Source organism: Centrocercus urophasianus, unplaced genomic scaffold, assembly GCF_019232065.1.
Source record: "Centrocercus urophasianus isolate 14NV4802_14NV808 unplaced genomic scaffold, USGS_Curo_1.0 seq_10, whole genome shotgun sequence".
In the NCBI taxonomy this organism is placed as follows: Eukaryota; Metazoa; Chordata; class Aves; order Galliformes; family Phasianidae; genus Centrocercus; species Centrocercus urophasianus.
The window spans coordinates 95,438,282-95,462,142 of record NW_024884142.1 but is presented as its reverse complement, the minus strand read 5'-3'; the positions used below and the strand labels follow the sequence as shown (position 1 = coordinate 95,462,142).

At 44.8% G+C, this 23,861-nt stretch overlaps 1 protein-coding gene and 1 long non-coding RNA gene across 2 annotated transcripts; one reads left to right on the top strand and one right to left on the bottom strand.

Moving 5' to 3' along the window:
• Positions 1-2: 2 nt before the first annotated feature.
• Positions 3-23,222, bottom strand: UGP2 (UDP-glucose pyrophosphorylase 2). Its single transcript, XM_042820079.1, has 10 exons — positions 23,094-23,222; positions 17,879-18,006; positions 17,236-17,343; positions 6,504-6,689; positions 4,723-4,856; positions 3,808-4,105; positions 2,571-2,768; positions 2,143-2,385; positions 1,608-1,712; positions 3-1,108 (listed from the first exon to the last, which is right to left on the bottom strand). The coding sequence occupies exons 1-10, from the start codon at positions 23,110-23,112 to the stop codon at positions 1,001-1,003; spliced, it is 1,527 nt and encodes a 508-aa protein (XP_042676013.1). The 5' UTR covers positions 23,113-23,222; the 3' UTR covers positions 3-1,000.
• On the top strand, positions 9,320-18,180 carry LOC122161018. Its single transcript, XR_006169036.1, has 3 exons — positions 9,320-9,358; positions 10,656-12,637; positions 14,825-18,180. It is a non-coding gene; the product is annotated as an uncharacterized LOC122161018 (long non-coding RNA).
• Positions 23,223-23,861: the final 639 nt, after the last annotated feature.

The window sequence follows — 23,861 nt, the reverse complement described above, 5'->3', positions numbered from 1 at the left end:
GGTTGTTTTTAAAGATCAACTTCTTTAATGATACATACCAGTGTTATTAATAAGCTTATAAAATAAATTGTCTGCATGTCAATACAAGAGAAACATTAAGAAATCAACAGTGATCAGGAGAGGGATTTCAATTTCTGTAAAAATTTAGAAATGAGTCAAGAGAAGATAATGATCAGAAGTAAGTGGCTGTGACAACATGAACGTGAATTACATCATGGTGACTATATCAATTCATCGAAAAGAGGGCAGGTCAAGGATCAAGATACTAATGGGAGATCCAGTCTTAAATGGGATGTGAAAAGCAAACACCACGGGTGGGTGATGAGGCATTTTTCTCAAGTATCAGGTTCTTTGGGCGAGTTTGGAACATCAGCGATGCCCACTCTCATGATACAGAAGGGAGGTGCTGACGGCCTTGCCTTTGTATGGTGACACACAGAATGACTGCGGTACAATCCCACTGATCATTTGTGAGGGGTTAGGATTATAGGTTGGGATATCTGTGAGCACATGAACTACAGGGTTTTTAACAGCACATTTAGCAGTACTGAAACTTTTGGTTGTTCAACTGTGCCTGCTGTTTACACTTCATTAAAAGAAAAGCTGCATGAGTAGCTAACCATGTCCCACGTGTATTGCTTCACAGCTTATTTCTGCAGTTACAAGCAATTCAAAACAACTACGTGTTAGAGGCAAGCCTCTGAACTTATCAAAGTAGATCTGTCCATCTTACCTCAAGACAAACAGTATTGCACTTCAAGGTTATATTAACTGAGTTACAGAATCTCTTTAAGGTCTGAAACATCACTTACGCACATCCATTGCGCTACGTATCTGCTTAAAAAGACAAGAGAAATTAACTTAAAATTAATACTGCAGGGTACTGTGAAGATGGCAAAGTGTAGGCCCTCCGTGTACTTATTTCTAATGCTTAAAAGGTTCTTCCACCATGACTGGTTAGCACAGCAGTCTGCAGAACCGGCCGCACCGTTCCATTGGCTCAGTGGTCCAAGATGCGAAGATTGCCTGATACAATTTTGTTCTCCAGTACGGCTCCAGCTGGGATGTCAATTCTGTCGCCATGATTTGCAATGATGATAACTGTTCCCTGCATTCACAGAGAGGAAAGCAAGCGTTCAGAAACACTGCTATAGATTAGCTCATTCCAAGTCGACATTTAGTGCTGTTTGGAGGACCAGCTTAAGTTTCAGCTGTGAAGCAGGCAGATCCTGCATGTATTTCAGCTGTTTCTGCAAAGACGTTTTTTGCACAGAGGTTTAAAGCAAGCAATATTGGCAGCATTGTAATTATGCCAGCATATTACATACCATCAGATTGCAAACAGAGGTGATAACTGATTTGAATATTAATGCTTGCTGTATGTGCTTCTATCGTGCCTGCTTGCTTTTTGGTGAAAAAATGTTCCCATGTTAGCTGGTAACACAGCTTACCATCATAGCTACAAGACAAACAAAGTGCCACAGATCCTGAAGAAGCATTGAGAAAGAAGCAAAATTGGTTAGCTCCAAGAAAGCAAGAATCCCAAACTGAAGAGCATGGACACACAGCTGTAAAGCCAACCTGCAAGGTAAGGTAAAGGTACTTGCCTTTAATGAAACATTCTTCCCAAATGTAACATCGCCTGAAACTGTGAGATGATCCAGTTCCAGCATATCTGGAATACTTTCAAACCTCCGCAGGTAATCCTGAACCTTTGGGGGAAAGGAAAGAATACTGCCTGTTTTAAACCCATTTGTGGACTAAGAAATACATGGGAGCTGCCTGAAAATTCATTTCAAGTGTCTTTCTGGAATCTCCATCTGACAGCCTGGAGAAGAGAAGGCTGCACAGAGACCTGAGAGCAGCCTTGCAGTATCTAAAGGGGGGCTGTAAGAAGGAAGGGGACAGACTCCTCAGCAGGGTCTGTTGTGACAGGACAAGGAGACATGGTTTCAAACTAAAAGAGGAGAGGATTTAGATTGGATATAAGGAAGAAGTTTTTTACAATAAGGGTGGTGAGGCCCTGGTACAGGTTGCTCAGAGGTGGGGGATCCCCTCATTTTTAATATATTTGTTGCTATGGTCTACTTTTATACAAAGGGAGAAAAGAAAAAACAACTCAGCATAAGTATAGGAGTTTACCTTTGTGAAAGAACTTCCCAGTTTGACAAGAGGAACGGTTGGAAATTCACGCTTCTCACTCATTGTTAGAGATCCAGCATTAAGACTATACAGATTAGACATCACAAGCAGGAGATCAGATGTGGTCTTAACAGGCAGAAAACGACTACGAGGTACATTTATTCCCAGAGAGTTCTCAAAACTCTTAATAGCAGCACCAACTGCAGTCTCCAACTGGATAACGTTCAAGCCTCCATCCAGAGTCTGGAAGAGAAAGCTCATGTAAACAAGCAGCAGGTGAAGGTACGTGGTGCTAACACAGCTTAATTCACAGCTCTGCATTTAGCAGCAGCCTAGCTCCTTTTTGAAGGCAGCAGCCCTTGCTTAGTTACCCAGGAAGAAGTACTTCTTTAGAGTCCGTTTGCTCCAGACTCTTCCCAGCTGCTTACCTTTGGGTTAACAATGATCTCCATGTCAATAGCATTTTTCTCTTGCAGCCTTTTAATTGCAGACAGGGCAATCCACAGATTGTTCGTATTGAATATTTTGAATTTGGAGACAGACTTGAATTCATCAACGTGTGCTTTTGGCACCTGAGCTATCTCCACCAGTCTCAGTTTGTTTTCATACTGCGTGAGTGTCCCACCCTGCAGGGGTTAAAGAAGCAGCTTTAGGTTCACGAGATGTCAGCAGAGAAACCATCCCCCCACCCTAAGCACACGCACTGCTTTGGTGCCATTTAAAGTTGAGCCTCAGTGAAAACTTGTGTTCACTGGGTTACTAATTATAGAGCAAGTTTAAATTACAGCTGTCCAATGATCACATTTCAGATCACCAGAACAGTTATTTCTGTTAATGAAAGTTGTTGGCAATCTTTTGCAAATGCCGTTTTTGTCAAAAACCACCTTTGGCACCAGTTTGCTACATTATGGAGCAAAATTTAAATAAGTCTATTAGTTGTGCTCTCTTGGAATTTATTAAAGAGACAAGTGGTACTTCAGCAACCTGGACTCTCCATGGATGAAGCTCTGTATTTTTATGTAGCATTTCTGTGGTTTTAGAGGACTTTTGATATCTAACAAACAGGGAGAAAGTCCTGTTCCCCTTATCCTATTTAAGAGAACAGATACAAAGTTCTGTTAGGGCAGATTTGTTGTGACAAATTACTGTCTGCTAGCAATACCTGACACACAGCCTAAACATCGGGCAAGGTGTCAGACCTGCACTTTGTGCAAAGTCACGTGGCTGGGGCAGGAGCGGCTTTGCAGCCACGACAAGCTGAGCTGTGTAATGCATGCATTTACAGCTGCATAAAGAGCTTAGAGTTTTCAGTCAGCTTTTGCCATCCCCAAACTTCTGCCATGTGTAAGTGACAGTTTGGAGAAGGTACAGAGGTTATGACCCATATCGCGTGGAAATCATCTTCAGTAACCAGCCAAGTTCAAGCTGTCCCTGTCTGCTGGTGCCCAGAACCTTGATCCAATTTGTTCCTTTAATTAAAACTTTACAAACTTGCTGATTGTGTGCCACTCAAATTACACCACAGCCGACGTGTTAAAAGGTGCCTGAAATAGCTATAAGAAGATTTAATGCGTGTCTGAATTCACACCTAGGGAAGAGACAAGAGGCTTACATTTGCAGCAACGTGAAGGCATTCAGACGTGCTACACAACTATTTGCATTTACCTTCACATCTGCCCTGGTTTTGTTGGTGACTTCCATGACAAATTCACAGCGTTTTCCATTGGGTGGGTTCATAAGATGATTCAGAATATAAAGGTCCACTGTAGCACCCAAGTTATCTATATTGGATACAAAAATATATTCCTTCCCCTCTGCAATAAGGTTATCCAGCAGACCGGAGTTATAGAAGCTGCCATAGATGTCTCCATGGCCTGGCGGATACCAGCACTCTGTATTCTCTCCTGAGTAAGATACATCCTTGGCTATAGGCAGCAGAGTTTCCTTGTTAATTCTAGGATACCTGGGAAGACAACATTTTCTTTAAGTTCTCACCAATGCCAGAACAGCACCAAATAAAAGAAAACCACAGTAGTTAACGTTCAGCTGCATGAGCTTCTTTCATACCCTTTTGACTCCAGGCTTTCAAGGTTAGCTAAGTACTCTGAATTGGAAGACTCATCCAAATCCTGAGCTATAGCTAGGAAATTGCAGAATGCAATCTCTCAGTCAAGGATTTAAAACCGCAGTCCTCAGACCAAGCAGTTTTTCTCTGATATGCAGCTTTACAGCACGCCAAATCCACCTCCAACATCATCAGCCACATCAAACACTTTAGAGTTTGTTCCATCTCCCTGAGAGGATACCAGAGCTCTGGTATCCTAAAAGCAAATTCGGGAATCAAGTGGCCAACATCCAGTACTCCGTTACACACAGTTCTTCAGACTGTGCCCCGTCCTGAATCCCTCTCTAATTCCAATACATTGCCTTTGGCTCTACTTAACACTGACATTTCAGTCTTTCAAGAAAATGAGATTGAATATGGGTGTAGAAGTCCCTGTTACTAAACTAAAAGCCATTTGGAATATAAGGAAATGCAAGGTATGTTCCCTTTCACTCAAGTAGAAAAGTTGTTTATACCTGCTTTGATTAAAGGTATATATTTTCACTCGGGTGTGACTGTATTTCTGCAAGATTTTCTTTGTGTCTTCATCCGTGTTGAAGGAGTTCATAAGAACAAGAGGAACGTCGGTGTTGTAGGTTTTGTTTAAGTGCTGAGATGAGAAAGAAATGGTAAATTCAGCATGAATGTTTAACTCCTGAGGATTTGTGGAAAAAGGAAACAGGCTTATTAATCCCAGTCTGCCTCATCTAACTGTTAGATAAAAGGAATACTCTTACGCTAATTGAATGTATTAATAAATCAAGTGAAGGAAAACAAAACCTTGTGAAGTATCTAAGGTAACGACCATGTTAATTAACGTACAATTGATCTTTGTTTCTAAATCTGCATGAAAATTCAAGATTTCAAAAGCATTGCAAAATGATCATTTCAAATTTCAGCCAATTGTTGGTTACAAAAGGCTCGCTTTCCCCCAAATTATTAAAGTCTGTGAGGTTGCAAAAACTATTCTGCACTATAAGCAGTTTTGAGCCTTTTTGGTAAGCCATGAGATGAAAGAGTATCAGGAGTACATAATGGATAAAATGTTACAGTGTTTAATTATTTGGACATCTGGAAAACAGAACTGAAATACACCCATGTGGACAGCACAGCAAAAGGAAACACATTGGAAAACAAGATAGTGTTTCACCAAAGGAGAGTGCAAAAAACCCACAAAATCTACAGTGGGTTGAAAACTTGGTACATTAGATCACCTTCATCTGCTGGGAAATGTTTGGGATCATCCACCTCTGGTAGAGGTTGTACCACAATGATCCTTTTGAGAAAGCACCCGCGAGAAGGGAAGAGTAAAGCTGCATTAGTTGGATAAAAATTAGTTGGATAAAAGTTTTCTATTGGAGTAGCTCACATACATAGCCATTCCAAACAAAAACCATGCAGAGGCACCAATGGCTGGAGATCTAGAAAGCAAGGAGCAGGCACAACACATCTCCTACTCCAATGACCAACCTAAGTATCCACTGTGAGAGGAATAGTCAGCATTAAAATCATAAGTGAAGTGCCCTCTCTCAACACTAGCAGCTGTTCTTTTATCTTGTTTCCTCAGAGGAAAATCCCAGCCAGCACTTCCATCACGAGTGTTTCCATCTGACAAGGAACTCTGAGCTGCTCTGGAGAGCTTTGTTCCAAGGGACATGAGAAAAGCCACCCCCAGACCTGCATCTGGAAGGGTCAGAAGTCAGCTCCACAACCTGATGCCTTGTGTTACAGGACACAAACACCACTGTTCAGGGTTGGTGCACACAGCTGTGTTACACTTCCAGTAACGTGCAGAGAGGACAGATGTAAATCCCCAATTGCTCCGTCCTTTTTGTCCACATGTGCTGCACATCACTACTGCCTGTTCCTTCCAAAGCAGTTCTCTGCTTTACCACTAGTGTGGTGACCAAGCTCCCTTTCCTTCTCTCTTTTGGTAAGTCTCTACTGTGATCTCTCCTATGGCTCAGATGCTTCAGCGCATCTTGCTTCACCTCATGTAGAAAGGGAATGCTTTATTCCAAAGTACAGCTCCAAAACCCAGCATGCAAAACAAGAACTGGATTCCAACTCCCTCTTACCTCAAAAAGGGAAAGCATGACCACTTACTGGGTCTTGTATTCAATTGAAACCACATTTGTCACAGGAAGGGTTTCTGTATTGGCAGGAATTTCAGCTCTAAGTGGGTTTCAGAGTAGGTCTCGAGCACACAGATCCCCTCAAGCATCCACACCAGCACTCAAAGCATATTACAAATTACCTCAATCTGCTGAACCGTCAGATCCAAGAAGGTGTTCTCATTCCGCACCCCAATAAGGCTTTTGGGGCCTTTACAGCCCATGCTTGTGCCCAAGCCGCCATTGAGTTTCACCACTACCAGCTTGTTCAGGACAGAAGCAATGTTATCGGGCAGTCCTCTGGCCTTTATCTTCTCATAGGGCTGGATCTGTAGAAAGTAATTTGTTTATTTCAAGTCAGATATTTGTAGTGAAATTGCTCTTTCCTAGAAACTTCAAATCTTAAAATTTGCTAAGAATACCCTCGTTCTCTTATATGATGGTAGAACACTTGCAAAATGAGTCTACAACAACCTGCTTTGTTTCAATAAGATGACCTATTCTCTCGAGCAGCTCTGCAGCTTTGTGAGACCAGCCACCATCAGCTTCATCCAGATGAGATGTCTCAGTCTCTTCTTTCACACAGGGGGAACTGACACAGCGGTGAGAAGGGGGCACAGAGGAAGTCATGCCAGTTACACTGGTTACCACAACCCCCTTCTTGTCCTACAGGAGAGAGGGTCTCTTTGTGACCCATCTAACCCTTCCTCATTAAGATATCCCCCTTCAGGCAGGATCAATTTAAGAACACAGGCTTTGCACGCCCGTCCCAACTTTCCATCCTCAAGCAGCATAAAGTCACACCAGTTTTTTTGATACATTGCAGTAAGGTTTTCAGAGGCAACATTCTTGGAAAAAGGCTGGTTCTTTGACTCAGTCTAAGCCACCTGTTACTCCACTTACTACCCTGATATAACCATTCATCTCTCCAAATGGAAGACAGGAAGTTCCTAGTTCTCATCCTGATATTTTCAGGATGTGTTTACCAGCTCACATCAAAACTCACAGAAAGCCTTCTACCTTGCTGATAGCTACATCCTGCAAGTTTAAAAGCAGTATAAAAAGAGTATAGGCTGCTTTCGGGGTGACAGATGGAGAACAAAATCAGGCTTGTAATGAAAGCCAGCATGCCTTTCATTAAGCACTGCTTCTCTGTAATCCAAACCACCTAAGTCAAGGAAACACAGCTAATAATGCAGTGATAAGAACCACGCCAACACTGTTAGAGCAAAGTCAATACAATTATTTTTTAACCTGCCCTTCTAGAGATTTTCTTTAGGAGAAAAGTCCCTGTGCCTCAGTGCTGTATGTATTCTAGCAACAACAAATTATTTCTGTGCTGATAAGGGATGTGTAAAATCCACAGCTGATTACCAAAGACAAACACGTGCTTAGCAGTTTTCAGAAGTCTGTTAGCTTGGGGCACATCAGGCTGGGGTTCCAATGGAAATTCACGTTGTGCTGGAGCAAGAATCACATTTCTTACTCAGATGTGAGGAATAGGGAGGAGAAGTGCAGCTCCAGCAGGGCACAGGTGGCAGATTAGAGCACATCCCTCACATTAAGGAACCTTACGCAGTATCTGCACAGCGTATGGTGCATTTTTGAAGATCACTCCACAAGCTGCAGCATAATAACTGAGGAAACTGCCATTACTCAGTGGAAACTGGCCCAGGAAGATCGTGATGCAGCTGCTTCGATTCGTTCCACCTAGAAATGGTTCCCAGTGCTTAAGATACATACTCCAAAAAACCCCAAGCAATTAACTGGACTTGAAAGCCTCATTAATGATAGAAATGTTTCAATCCACATGCTCTTTACCAAGCTCCTGCATTGCTACCTACCGGTAAGTTTGGACTCACTGTACTTCCCTGTTTTTCAAAGCAACAGAGGTTCCCTGTGCTAAAAATCCTTGAGACAGCACCTTACGAGTAAGGTGAGGAACCTAATGAGTAAGGCACAAACTATCCTGTGTTTTCAAATTACCACTGCACTCAAGGTGAGGTGATTTTGCTTGTAAGAGTTAACTATGAAAAGGGAAATCATGCACTGAAGCCTCCACTTTCCAGTATGTCACAGTAGCAGATGTGGTGGTTACACAGTTTTTATTTCACCCTTTCAGCAAACTAGCCGAAGGGAAACAAAGTGTTATGGTGGCTCAGGCAGCAAGCAGCGACACTACTACTGCTGCAGTCATGTGCTAGCATCCAAGTTCCCTGGAGAAAGGAATTAACTGATGAAACAAAGCAGGTGATGATGGCATGTCAGTTTCCATTCAATCTGCAGATGGTAGCAGTAGAAAAAATGCAATTTCAGATAGATCTGTCAGTAAGATTTATGTGCATCAATAAAAGATGAGGGGAAATTTGTCAGCCAAATCATTAAGTTCAGCGCTGACCGTAGGACAGCCACAAGTTTGATCCCTACAAATCTACCTTTGTTGCCACAATTTGATTCACTTGTCTACAAGGGGTGGTTTTCAAGCAGTGCTTTCAGGGGGTCCCAGCAGTTTGACAGTCAGTTTCTCAGTTTTGACTCCATATCATGAGACTGAAATCACACAACACCTAAACAACAATGCACGTCTAAAGCGACCCACCAGAAAGTGCACTAAATCAAAACGACTGCTCTGATTGCTGCTACCTCAAACGAAGAACAAACAACAGGCTCCTTCCTTATTAACTATCTTGTCTAAAACAGCTCTCCAAGATCCCTTGCTTAAAAAGCCTGACAGTTTTGAATGCATGGCTTCAAGTGAGAACTTCAGGATTTGTTGCTGTATGGGAACTGCTGAATCACAGCCTGAACCTCTGATTGAGCACCTGAGGTGAGCATTGAGTCAGCCATGGGAGCACAGGTGAAGGCAATTCAGCTGTGTGCCGGAAGGGGGGGAGCCTGGCTGCACCTCTGCTAGACCCATTTAAGAGCTGGCTGCCAGTGGAGAAGGATCTCTGCTGGAGATCTCTCCTCTGGAGTCTCATAGTGAGCCCAGGATCAGGTAAGCATCCTATCTATTCTGTTGTGGTGTAATAACTGTGTAGCCAAGCTCTCTGGTGTATCTCATAACTATAACATCTGTACATTCATTAATTATACAGTTACCAATAATTTATGCAAGATTCTATTGTGTATCATCTACTGATAGGTGTGTTAGTCTGACTGCTCCTCTAAGGAAGCAACAGAGTAAGACTTTCCAGCTTCCTCATGTGAGGGTGTGACTGAATTCATTTTAGGCAAAAAAGAAAAAAAAATTATCTGGCAACATGAAGAAATTAAGCAACTGTTCTAATCACAAACACATCATCCCAGCCAGTCACAGTGCCTGCTGCTAACAGGATTGTACTGTGTATTGCTCCACAAGTCACAGGCAAGGTAAGACAGACTGTCAGTAGAAGAGAAACACTCATCCCTGCTTGCTTTGCTTTCCTCTCCTCAGCGAACTGTGCTGCCCATGCCCTCCCCTACATCTATTTGCTGGTTCTGACCTCTAGCTAGCTGCAGCCTATTTGCAACCTGAACCCTGGCACAACCTTCTGCCTCCAGGTTATAAATTATGCTCAGTTGCATCATCCAGAGAAGGCAGAAGGTTGAAATAAGTAAGGAAAAAGACAGCTGAGACTGATAAGAGGGAAGAAGGTGGAAGATAAGGTGACAGCTCGAAATGAATGGAGTCCTAGGGCATGGGGGCAAAAGACCTGAAATAACAAGAAATAAAATGCCAGTACACCAATGTAAGACCACTAAGTCTTATCAAAACATTCCTCTTCGCATTTTAAATTTCACAGCAGGATTTTGGAAGCATCTCCACAGTCCTACTTCAGCAAAGGCTTAAAAGATGGATAACCCAGGATAAGCAAAATTGGGAGCAGCCAAATGTGGCTCCAGAGCAATTCAGCTGCAACTGTGTGCCCTGGCCTAAAAGCCCCATGACAGGCAGCCCCAGCACTTGGCTTCTCCAGGAGGGCTGTGGTGAGGAGGTGGGGATCACGGCCCCAAGCCTTTTCCCACACCCCCACACCACAATACCATGCCCTGGGGAGCAGGGAGACTTCTTTTTAAATTGGGGTTTGTGCCTGTCAAGTCTGTGAGGTCTGTTGATCTGGCTGTGTAGGAAGCAATCTTTCCTTGGAAAGGAAACTGTAAACTCCAGAGGCAAACATGGCCTCAGTGCTCCCTCAGCATAGACAGATCCACTATCTTGCCCCTTCCTTGCTTAAAGTATGTTTGATAAACAAATCCAGCAGGTAAGTGTGCTGAAAAGAATTATGCTCTTTTTGTTTTTCTTTTTTATTCAGAGACTTGCTCAAAGCCTAAAAAAAAAAAAAAACAACCACAGACTATCTGGAAGAACAGTCTACCTGAACTTTGTACTTCTGGTAAATGAACAACATCTGCACTTGTGTGACATTGCAATATTACACAGGCAAAATGCCCTGAACTATGAAATTGCCTGTTTTTGGAGTAGCATGTTCTCTGCCTCTAAGATGCACGAGATGTGAACTCCAATGACTCCTGCTTGCTGAAAGAAGGGATGAAGCAGGCTGCACTGCTTTGACGCAGCTTGCACTGCTTCTCTTCCAACACATCCAGAATGAAGGAGGACAACAGAAGGCAGACTGACCACAGCAGCTTACTACAGGAGGTGAGCTGCAAAATGAGAAACTGGACCTACCCATCTGTAGCAGGAGTCTGCATCTCTCCAGGCATGCTCAAATATTCTTCTTCCTCCTCTGCAAGGGGCATTTGTCCTCCATAGCCCTGAGCTGTATCCCTGCAGTCCAAGGGTTACTAAGCACTGATTCTCATCACTTGCATCTATCCTGGCCTCTGTCGTAGTTCTGCCACCTGCATAAACCACGACTGCCCAAAGAACACCAGGATGAGAAGGTTACAAGTCAGGGCAGCTGTGGCAACCTGGACAAACACCACGTCAAAGCTGCTTCCTAAATACCCACATCTTCCAGACTGAAACAGGACCATTTCAGACTGCCTGCACAGTCACTTTATTTTACAGAGGAACACTACAACCCTTCAGCAGGAAACTTATGACCAGCAATAGAGTTATTCAGTTAAATTAAGACAGAGAAAGCTTTCAAGTCTACAGAGTTGTTTTATTTATAACTCAGCTGAGAGGCTCATTTCTTCCAGAAAGTGAGATGCAGAGAATCAGGAGACCGGCATTTTAAAAAAAGAAGACAAACAGAACATACAGGGCTTATCGTATCCATGTGTTATGTGCTCTGAAACAAAGAGTGTCTTGAAAATATTAAGAGGTGACTAAATGAGGAGTAGAAAAGTCAGCTACTTAGGGTATGAGGAAGTGAGAAAACATTATATATGCCATACCTTTCCTATTGGAGCAGAAAGGCTGGATTATCAAGTCGAGTGAACAGGAAGCTTGGATGGCAACATTCCTGACAGAAGTAATGATGTTCTCACTCACGTAATCGTACCTTAAGGGATTGCCAATCAGCTACAGCTGACCTGACAATCACTAGATGCTACAGGTTTGTGGACCCTGCCATCAGCAAACCTAGAGATCTTGCACGGCATGCCCTGCATGCTCCTGGGGTAACTGAGCCAAGCAAAACTGCACGAAGACCGCAGCAAGAACAGCTCCAGCAATTGGTTATCAGCAAGCAGTTCTGCAGCCTAAAGGCACACAATAGGCTGATCTTGCTTCAGTAACATCTTAGTATCTCCAGGTGTCTCTCTTCTTGCAACAGAGCACATGAGCACAACTACAATAATCCGAACCAAAGCTACAGCAGCAGCCCTGGTTGTGTCTGTCAGAAAGTGACCTTTTAAAACAGCATCCACTGCATTTTCTGCAAGATGAGTTCAGTGCTGCCTGACAGGACAGTGCTGCAAATGAGAAGACTTCAGCTGCTCCTACAGATGCCTCAGCTGGTTCAGAGCAGGATGCTCGCTTGCTGACATTATGCACCCACACACACTGAGTGCCATGAATGTACTCTGAGGCCATTCAGCAGGTGGGAGGGAGAGAATTGGAAGGCCACAAAGGCTGGTAATGCCTGGAGCAAAACCACAGCTTGGAGATGAGCATGGCAATGAATTTGCATGTCGGGTCTGGTCATCTCCTCATTGCAGATCAAAAGGACAATAATTCAAAGGAACCTTCAAAAGAACTGAACCTTTTCACAAGAAATTCATTGCTAGCTGGAGGCTGGGAGAGGACAGGGAAAGAAGGGATACAAATAATGTGCAGTATTCTAGATCCAAAAGGAAACATCACCATTTTCATCAGCCATGCTAGGTAAGAATAACACAGAGGAATGCACAACAAACTTGAGGCAAAATGATTTCCACACAAAATCCTTTGCATCTCCCACACCCCTTTCTTTCCTTTTCTCTTTTCTTTCAGCTACAACAAAACTACGTACAAGAGAATCCCTTAGCAATCTTCTGCATACTATGCAAGGATCTTTCATAGCAGCAGTTTTGCAGAATGTTGAAAAGCTTCAGTTCTGTTTGCCTATCATCCAGTACAATATTCCTCTCTTACTTCAAACGCACATCCGTTCAGAAATGCCATCTGTTCAGAGTCAGTTTATTCTATCCACAGTCCATTTATTCTGCTGTATTTTCAAAAGGGAGCGTGTAGAACAAATGAGAGAGGCAGGATATGGAGACAGCGTTTCAGCAGTGTAGGATGTGTCTGAACAAACTACAGAAGGTAAAAGATCCCAAAGGTTTTAATCATGGATTTGTCAGAAAGGCAGGGGCAGCTGATGCAGACAAGGGGTCATGAACGCAGGAACTGACAGCAGATATCCAGAACTGAGCACACACTGTTGTTACACCTCCTACCCACTCCAAAATCAACACCACCCCTACCAGGCTGCCAGTGAATTTCAAACATGTAGCTGGGTAGGACACGAGTCACACCCAGTGTTCAGGTGTTGGCTGAAAAACAGAGGAAAAAAAAATGGTTTTGCCTTTAAAGTCTCACTATGTTCTTCTTGCATCATGCACAGCACAGCTCTCCAAAAATAGAGACTGCTGCTCAGTTTGCCTCAAAATCATTCGCTGGAGTGCCAACCACCCCTTTTTGGTCTTCACTATAGCACTACAAATGAGCTTTTGCAGAAAGCCCAGAGCAAAAATCTGATGCCAGTGAAATCAACGATTCTACCCCAACCCTCTTTGTCAAGGATTGAGTTCATTTGCTGTAGCTCCAACACAAGATCTGTAACTCAGCCTAAATATTTCGGTTTCTTTTGGCACAAATGTTGGAAACGACAACTTGGAAATGAAGCCCTGGACCTTGAAGGGTCTTTAATTCAGAGAACAAGAAATGTTAGGAATTCAAATTCAAGCAGGATCCTTCCAGCACGTGGACTGCTAGGTATTGGTGCTATTACTGAGCAGCTGCAGGCGTGCAGAGGCTCTAAAATGCAAAAGAGCTGCCTCATTACCTAAAGCATATACAGGAGTAGAAAGTGCTCCAGAATAACAAAAATCAGTTCCTGCACTCAAAGCTTTGAACAGTGGACTCGACAAGAGAGGGCCGATGAGAAAATACTTCAGGAGTAAAACTGAGCAGGAATGACAGGACTTACAGATGCATGATTACAGTGTTAGTCATTTCCAACGAGCCTTGAAACTGCGGTTTGGGATTCCTCTGAGATGATATCTAGCTCCATTCAGTTCTGCAGACAGTGTCACAGAAGTGATTTTTGGAACAGTTCGCATGAGGCAACACTGGGAGTGTGACTAACGTTTCAGAAGTACACTCCTACAGCAGGGACATTTGGGAGAGTTTGACAGAGACAAAATGAGCATCGGGCCACCACCGTGGGTAGACAGGAAAAGAATACACCCATCTTAGTCAATATTGTAGTCACAGAAAAACAAGGTAACATTTACTCAGCACCAAAGGACAGTTTTAGAAAGAGCAAAAATGAACCCTTCAGACCTGCTTTTAGAGTTCAAGATTAGGAAGACATTTTAGTTTTGATTAAAAGCATGTCATTTTTTCCTTTTCCTTCACGATCACAGCTCACCAAGGTTGGAAAAAAAGACCTCTAAGATCATCCAGTCCAACCACCCACCTACCACCAATATTTCCCCACTAAACCACCTCCCTCAGTACAACATCTAAATGTTTCTGGAACACCCTCAGGGACCCCAGCACCCCCCTAGGCACTCTGTGCCTCACCACTCTTTCAGTGGAGCAAATGTTTCCTAACATCCAGCCTGAACCTTCCCCTGGCACAACTTGCTCACACTCAAACTGCTTCAGATGTTCACTTCACATCAAGGATGAGGGTCTGCATTGCTATTCTGAGGTTAACTCAATCACTGCAGTTTCCCCAGAGGCCCCCAGCAGGGCTTTGCTACTGCTTCCAAGTCAAACAAGCTGATCACTGCAATCTACATCAATAAGATTAAATTACACTTGCTGTGTTCACGTTCTTTACTTTGTCTCCTACTTAACCAGGACTTTAAGTGCACGCTTTCTTCTCTGAAGACTACAGAAATGGGTCGGCTACCACTGTAAGCCTTTAGACATACAGAGGGAAAGCATCTGGAATGAAAAAAACAAGTAAGAAGTTTATCAACATGACATGTTAAACCCACACAAATGGGTTCATCTGAATGGGTTCATCATCCAAAGCCTACAACTTGCTTGCCCATTGTTGTTAGCTGTCATACTGAAAACAGGAGGGAGAAAAAAGGGGGATATTAAAACACAGTTATTCTTACACTGCAATCTGCTGTCAGGAATCTTTACTTGTCCATTGGTATTTCACAAAGGAACAGAAAATGACATTCAAAGAACAAGAACTGTGGATAAAACGTTATCCATGAAGATAATGAAAGACCCTTGAAGTCTGACCAGAACTTCTCCTGCATAGCACAGTCACAGCACTGGACAGAATCCTGGAGCAGTTCTCCTACTCAACCTGAATCTCAGAAATACTTCATGTAGAATAGAAAATTAGAAGACAAAGCCTAAGTACGCCAGAACCTATTCATGAACTCTAAGCTGTTAAAATCTTGGTTGCATTTTTGGGTGCTTACATGTACATGTATGTATGTCTGTATGTATTCACATGCAGCATGGGAAGGAAGCTTGTTTGAGGGTATTTTTCTCTAGCTTTCCTCTGTGACATTTTTGCTATGCAATTTGGAGTTCATGCTAGGAAGTAGAATTTCAGCCAAGAACAGGCATGCATCTCACCTGAACCAAAGCAATAGGATGGTGCAAGAGTCTTCACTATATACTTTCACATTACTGGACAAAAGTTGCTTCCTAGCTGAGTGACAGAAATGAGCATGAGCCAGAACAGGCCATAAGGAAGAAGAGAGATACCACCTCTAATCCTGTCATCCTTTCAGGCCTCTGTGACCTTAGGCTAGACCTTTTTAAACAGCTTGCCTTGCGTGGGAATCCCCAACAACTTGTTTTAATGCTTTTTCATCCCTCTTGCTTGACATTTGCTCCCAATATCCAATAACCCAGTAATTTTCAGTCCTTTATAGAACTTGAATTTTTTTCAATGAAAGTGTACAAAACTTTAGAAATGGACAACAGCTCTCCCTCTCTACAAAGCAGTCCATTCATTAGCATCAAACTGCTGTCATTTAATCCCAGGCCTTATTTTGACACAGAGAACAGTTTATTCCCTTTGTTATTGCAGCTACCTTTTCACATATTTAAAAGAGCGATTGCTTCCTTGAAGCCTCAGCCTGCTCTAGACTAAAAGCAAGCCCTTTTCTGCAGCCTTCCTTGTAAGATGTCACCTAGAACTCCAGCTTCTTACCTTGGCCTCTTTATTCAAGGTGGAGTTTTTTCCCCAAAACAACATTTCATTCAGTTTTACAGTGCGGAAGAGACAGACATCACGTGTTTCCGAAGTCAAAAGAAAACACTCAGCCTTGGAAAAAACCCTATCCTTGCTCTAAAACAGCATCATTCATCAATGCTTTAGAAAGCAGTGCTGCATCTGTTCTGGAAGTAACTGGACAGCCTGTCTTTCAGTTGCAAACAGAGCCCTGACTGAATCACCACAGAGGCAAAAGGAAACCACAAATGTGTGTAGGGACACAGGAGTCTCACACCATGCCAAGATTGCTGCATTGGGAACAGCAAGAATTTGTAACACAACTACACCATTCGTTACGCAAGAGCCAAAAGAACAGCCTTGGGCCACAGATGAATCAATAAAATGAGGTTAGGCTTAATGGGAAGTGTTTATTTCAGTACTAAACACTGCCAAAAAACATTATTAATGCTTTCTCAGCAGCATCTCAAGTGGAAGGTTATCCATTATAACAACATAGATGGCATTATAAAATGACACTCAAAAAACCTTACAGTCAACAGCTAGTTTCAGATTCATCACTTCTACTGAGCTGCTCTAGATTACAGAAGTTGCTAAACGAGCTATATAACCCAGCCCACTTGCCATATGTCCCTTTCAAATTATTTAGCAGAACGGATTGCTGGAAACAGTCTCATCTGAGGCATGCCACCTTCTCTCACAGGCAGGAAAAAAGGGTGACAACAAAGGTCCTTCCTACTAGCTCTTTAACAAGAGTTACCGTTCACTCAAGAGAAGGTACCAAATGGTAAGATGGCATCTGTCCCACTCAGTTCCCCTGTTCAGGAACAGTTAAGAAAATAACACTGGATCTTGATGCATATGTTGAACAGGACCTGATGTTCATGAACACACACAGCATATGTCTGTAAATTATTATGTCTCAGCTAGGACCCCAAGTGTCATCCTACGTGATCTTACAGGACCAGGGAAGTTCTATCTTCTCCAGGCAACTACAGCATTTGTTGCAAGCTGCAATTATCATCGTTACGTTCTTACAGACTGTCACTTAATTGCAACTTACAGAATCTTCTGGTGGTCTCTGAATCTTCCCCCAGTCCACAGATGGTCCCTTCTCCTGTAGGAATCTATGAAATAGCTTCTTAAATCCTTCCAGGTCCTTTTTAGTGTGCTACAAGAAAGAAATACACTAGTTAACAGATATTTATTGCTTACCTTTTAGATCATGGAAGCATTGTTACAAACTTGACATAAAGTCCACTCACAAGAATAATTTTATCCACATACGAAGTACAGACACACTAAATTTTAAGTAAAAAGGTGCCAGAAGACCATCTTCACTAAAGCTCAAGATAAGAAAACAACAAAAACAAAAAAAATGCCCAACACATTTTGGACAGCTAAAAGGTCTTCAGTCAAAATTATAACCAGAAGAATCTGGCCCAATCTTTAGGATAACAGTTTTACCCTTCCTGTATATAATCTGTAATGGATTACAGAGAACCTTTAATAACTAAAGATGATTAAACACTAGGTAATAACTCTGCCATGTGTTTTGCATGGAACTGAAGTCTCCTACAGACACTGCAGCCATGCAACTCTTCACGGGATTAGAGAACATCCTATAAGTAAGGACTGCATCGTGCTGTGATTTGTCCCCCTGTATAAAATTTGCTTCTGTCTCCTGCCCCTAACAGACTTCTTACCTCTAGCTCATTTGAGGGCGCAGTCGCGAGTATTTTATCAAGTTCTACTTTCATTGAATACGCCAGCTCTTGCCGAATGACTTCCTGGAACTGCGACGGGCCGGCCTGGGACATTGCTTTGCTGAAATCTTCAATGAAAATGAAATACATGAGTTCAAGGGAGTGAGTAAACGGATACATAAAACTAACTTACTTATACTACGGACAGCTCTCATGTTTCCTTTATAAATATATGGGGCTGCTCTGGAATAATGCCTCCTATTTCGTTATTTCGTCCCACAACATCAGAGGCGGATGTCGGTGGGATGGCAGCAGAGGCTGAACCTTCCCAATATGCCATTACACCTTGTTGCTGTGTGACAGACGGCAGCAGAGGGGCAGTCTGACTGAATGGCATCCAAACTGGGAGTGCCTATGAAACAAAGGTGTGGAACTGATTTCCTCCTTGAGGAAATAATTGTACCCACTGACATTTGTCGATGCTTGCTGAGCATTTATGGAGACCGAAGAGTGCATGTGAGCACAGAGAGGTGGGTGGTGAGTTTCAGCAGTGGCAACAGCAATATGAAAGACACGTTCTGGATGGCCACAAACAACTGCCACACCAGGAAATGAAGAGTGCCTCAGTCAGCTCACTCTCCATCACCAGCATGAGATGATTTGTATGTCAAAAAACGGTGTTTTGTAGCCAAGAACTTACTCTACCAAATAGTGTTATTCTGCTCTTTGCATCTGTTGCAGTTTCATGGGGAAGAACTAGGAAGCATTACTTTTTGAGTACCCACATATATATAATCAATTCACATGACCTAATCTCAGTTTTATTACTGTACTAGCACTTCAGGAATCCAAAGCTTTCATTCCTAGTAATTTGGAGAACAGACCTTAACTTGGGAGCAATAAGCAACAGCCCTCCTCTCCCTAAGAAAATCCCCAAAGATCAACGATCCATCTCAAGAAACATCCAGAAATCCATAACAGTACTCTTTTTATTGCTGTGCAGCTAAAGAATTCATGTCCTACCACATCTGCATACTTTAGCAAGTAAAAAAAGTGAAAAAGCCATTCAATAAAGAATGTATTTTACACAGAACATTGCGATCAAGGGTACCCTTCTGTTCACACAACCAAATAAAACTGGGGTTTAATTATTTAAACAGTGCACTTTCACACAATTCTCAGTTTGCTCCAGTAAATATTCTCTTACTTTATCATATGAGTATTTTCACACTACAGCACGCACTTCAAGTTACTAAGCAACCCAGAGAATTAGTCCGTCTATCACTTCAGCATTTGCTTTGCTTTTGAAAGTGATAAGCTCCATAAAAGTAAAAAGAATAAGTACACAAATGGACCACACGGTGAAGTCCACACTGTCAAAGCACCTCACAGAAAGAAATGGAAGATAACTCCGCTTTATTTTCCAGAAGAAAGCATTTGAAGTGAGTGGCTCCTCAAAAGACATTCCCGGTACGTTCTCTAAAGACCTCAGTTAATTTAATTTCGGCCAAATCCCTTGAGCAATCACTTCTCTGTAACACAGAGAGGTGCTGCCTTGCCAAATATAGCGGGGATTTAGAAACACTGTGAATAGTAGTGCAAAAAGGGACAGGAGCAAACTCCGCAAATGAACCAGTGACAGGAAACACTGTTAGAAGCGGCAGCCATGTTTCAAGTTTGTTTGGAACATGCATTAAAGTCTGCTGGATGCCTCAGAAAGTCAAGAGCAGTTCATTTTAATATGGTTCTGATTATAGTTCTGTTTTGTTTTTATTTTTTTATTAAAGTACCCTATGGCCTCAGATGCAGTGAGAGTGATTCCAAAGGCCACAGAAGCCATTTTCCTGACCGCATCGTTTTGCAGGTAAGGAAAAGAAAACAAAACAAAACGAGAGGCAAGCGCTGCAGAGCTCTCTGTGCTGCGATGAGGGGGGAAGGTGAGCTCAAGAGGAACATTACAATTAACAATAGGTCTGTTTTTTAAACCATGCCCTTCGTTTGGCAGTTTGAGCAGCTCATAGCCTGGTAGGTGTCTCTTCCCAGGTGAAATATGGAGAAACACGAGAGCTCTTCCTTAAGGCTCACCTCCTCCTGCAGAACGATAAGGAGATCTGTACCAGCCTTTGAGCCCACACAGATTGAAACACCACTTAAGCTTTGGGAGAACAACAGCTACAAGATATTTCCAGGTGTCTGTAACCCTCCCAGCTGCATGGTACAATATACAGCTGCAGCCAGAACAAGGGCGTCCACTTCCAGCAGCTCATCAGCCTGTAGAACACATGAAGCTCCTGCTACGATGCAACACATCCAGCAGAAACTCAGCAGTATCCAACAGGGACCGGCATCCGCGTTGCTTAAGGCAGAGCCACGAGCCTCTTCCCCAGGCTGCCACATACGTAGGAGAACCCAGTTAGTCCACAGTGGCCAAAAGACTTGTCTCTCCCAGATAACAAGCATTTAGAGACTGAGTAATACCACAAACAAACCAAAATGAGGCACAGCAAAAGTAAACACGTGATAACGGCCTCGCTTTCTGCGTGGGGTCCAAGACTTACTGAGTGTACTGGATGACCAAGGTTCTTGCAGAGCAGCAAAGCCAGGCTCCTGCGGGTCAGCCTGCCACAAGATCGCTCCTCACCTCAGCCCACAGCTGCCTTGGCTCTGTGGGGACATTTCCACAACTACTTGGTCTCACCCAGCATGTCAGGAGCCAGCTGCCCGTGTTTGCAAGCCAGAGGTTTTTAAGCATTTATCTTCAGGTGCAAACCAGGATTTGGACTGGAACGGGGAATGATGGCCCTCTGTAAAGGTTTTGTAAGCACTGCTCCAAACTCCTGTGCTGCTGTCCCCTGGGCACCGTGGGGAAAAAGCTGGTGTTTATGCACTCCAGCCTACCAACTGCAGGAGGACAGCTGCAGTCCTCCATCGTGAGCGGCTGTTAAATTTAACAGCCCAGGTTAAGGTTTATTTCCCCCTTCACCGTAATTGCAAGGAGGACACAGAAAGGCCAGTGCAACTGCATTGCTAAAAGCAGTCATTTCCTATCAGCAAGTGACATTTTCTGAAGCTGCAATGGAAAGCAGTTACCGTGCCTCTGTAAAGTCAGATGGGAGGCTGGGGTGCTGGAAGAGCTATCATGCTTCCAAACTACTTTAGAAAATAAATCCCTCCTCCAAGCATTCTGCAGCCATCAGCCTCAAGTTTCAGACAAAGCTCACTTTTACAGGATCAGTATTCTTCACACACACGTAGTTTTAATGCCTTCAGCAGGAAATACTCCCTCAGTTAAGCCACTGGTAGGATTTCATTCAAACCCTGCTGCCCACACCCTTAGGTTCTACTTTGCTTTGTGCCCTTATCTCACAGCCAACCTGCCACTGTCCTCACACCAACGTAAACGGCGGGGCATTTTCAAGTCCATCATGCATGGCTTTATAACTGACATTCAGGGAAAAAGAAGAAAGATTAAGCTACTGTAAAGGGGGTCTTTGTGAATGATCAGAAACAAAGTAAGGGACAGACTTCCTCAACTGCAGTGTATCACCTCTCTGCCATCCCTATTTGATATTAAAAAAGAGGAACGAACAAAGCTTAGTTTTGCTGCCCCAAAAGCCCTCTGTCTCACTCTGAGGAGGATTTCACTGCCTTGGAACACGGCACACAGGAGAGAGGTACAGGTCAAGTCAAGCAACAAGTCCTCCTAGGGAAATAAGAGGATCTGTTTGGGCTGAGGGTTACAAGTTTTAATTCCTTTTGCAATCCAAGCAAGCGTGCAGGAAGAGCTACAGCAGAGAATTATTTACATCTCCGTGGAGCCAGCCCGTTCTCACAAAGATCCAGGAGGCTGATCCGTAAGTTAAAACACGCAGCTGAACTTTAAGCACTCCGCTCGTGAACTCGGGTCTGATGGTACAGAGCAAATGCCTTAACTTCCACCAGCTCTGCTCCAAAGTTCAAGGCAATTTTTATCCCTGACAGGGATAAAAGCCTCATAAATACCGACGCTGTAGCACACAAAACTAACAAACAGCCCTTCGCTTGATACTTGAGAACTGAGAGCACCCACTCAACCTTTACAAACTTTTTTCTTTCTACTACGACAGGCCACGTCTGTCAACATACATTAGAGCAAAGCATACATGAAGTGAAACTCACAGATTCTCTCCCCTTAACAAAGCACGTCAGCACGAGCTCGCCCACAGGCTTGTAGCCCAGGGCGCTCCTTGCCAGCTGCACACACCGAGGGCTGCGAGGTTACGCAGTGCAATTCTGAGTGGAGCTGCTCATGCTAAAAATACCACCTGACACCAGCAACGTCTCTCAGGATAACAGCAGAGAAGCTCAGGGCCGTATACTTTTTAAAAGAAAGCTTTCAGCGCCGTCTAATTCTTGGTGATGCTGGGAAAATTTCTGCTCTGATAGGCTTGTTCAGTTGTCTTTATCCCCAAAAGAGATAGAGGAGTGTCTCCAGCTTTCTTTTTCCGAATAAAGGGGAGATCCTATAGGGGAATGCCTCCAGTAGACTAAGAAGACTAAGACCCTATGGGGGAATGCCCCCCAGGAGATTCTCCTTTTATTCTTCTCTGTCCTTTGGGGATAAAGCTAACAGAGAAAGCCCATCTGAGCAGAAATTTTCCCGATCTCTTCACGCAGGTCATCACTGCTTGCTGCAAGACAGGGACCTTCAGCAGGAGGCCAAGATAAGCCAATTCCCCTCAGAAGCTGGGTTCCGATCCTATTTCTGTCCCGCGTTCACAGTCTGAAGGGAGTTATCTCAGCGCTGCTACAGCGCGATCCCTGCCCCGCGTCGACCTGTCGGTGCGCTCACACAGCACAGCTCTGCCCGGCGCTGCACATCCATGGGAGAGCTGCAGCGGCTCCCCGGAGCCTGCCAAGCTCTCGGCTTCCTCCCAGCTCCCCTCGCAGAAGACCCACGGATGCCCACTACAGGCAGCGCGACATCCCGTAGGCCCGCGTGGGTTTGCACCGAGAAAGCCCGGAGGCGCAGAACGCGGCAAAGCACGCGCGCCCCGTTAGGAACACCGGGAAAGAGGAGAGCAGGGAAAGCCTTCGAAGCGCCGACGTGATTTTTCTTCCTGAAACGATCTCCGTTTCGCAATACGGGAAGCCGAAACTCCGGCCACGTCCGCGGGGCAGAGCCGGGAGGAGCCGCGGGGAGCGGAGCGGGGCACAGCGCGGGGCACCCGCTTACCTTTGGCGAAGGACGACATGATTGCTCGCTGGCGAGCGCCGTGCGGCTGAAACCTGCGGGAACCGCGCCCGGCCCGCTGCAAAGGGCAAGGCACCGACACCGGCCCCTCCACCGGCGGACTCCCGTCCCCGCGCAGCCCGCCGCGAGCCGGCAGCCCCGAGCGATTTAAATTTCATCGAGGGCAGAGGCGGGCCCGCAGATCGCCGGCTTTCGCCACCCCTTCCCCTAACCCTCCCCCGGGCTGGGCCTCCCGCCTCCGCGGGGCTCCCGCTCGGGCTCCTCCCCGCTCCGGGACGCTCCCGCCGCCCCGCCATGCCCCCGCCGCCGCCTCCCGTCACGCAAGCGGCCCGCGGACCCCGCGGCAGCCCCGCCCCTCTCTGGGGCCGCGCGATCGGGCCGCGGCCCCGCCGTACCCACCTCGGCGTGCCGGCGCGGAGAGGGGCGGGGCTTCGGGGGAAGGGGGGCGGGGCCTGAGCGGGGGCGCGTGCGCGAGCGGCTGGGGAGGCGCGCGCGGCACGCACGCACGCGCGCTGCGGTGTCGGATGGCCGCTGAGGGGCGCTTCGGGGCGGGAAACCTTCACTGGGGGCGGCTCGTGTGAGGGGCCGGTGTTGGGAGCTGAGGAGGAGCCGTGGTGCGGGTGCCTTAGGCTCAGCGCTACGCACCCCGAACTGCAGAGAACTCGGTGCCTTCCTTTCCCTTTCCCTCTCCTCTTCTCTCCTCTCCTCTCCCTAGGGCTTTGTGGCTGCCTTAATGCCGTGCAGTGTTTT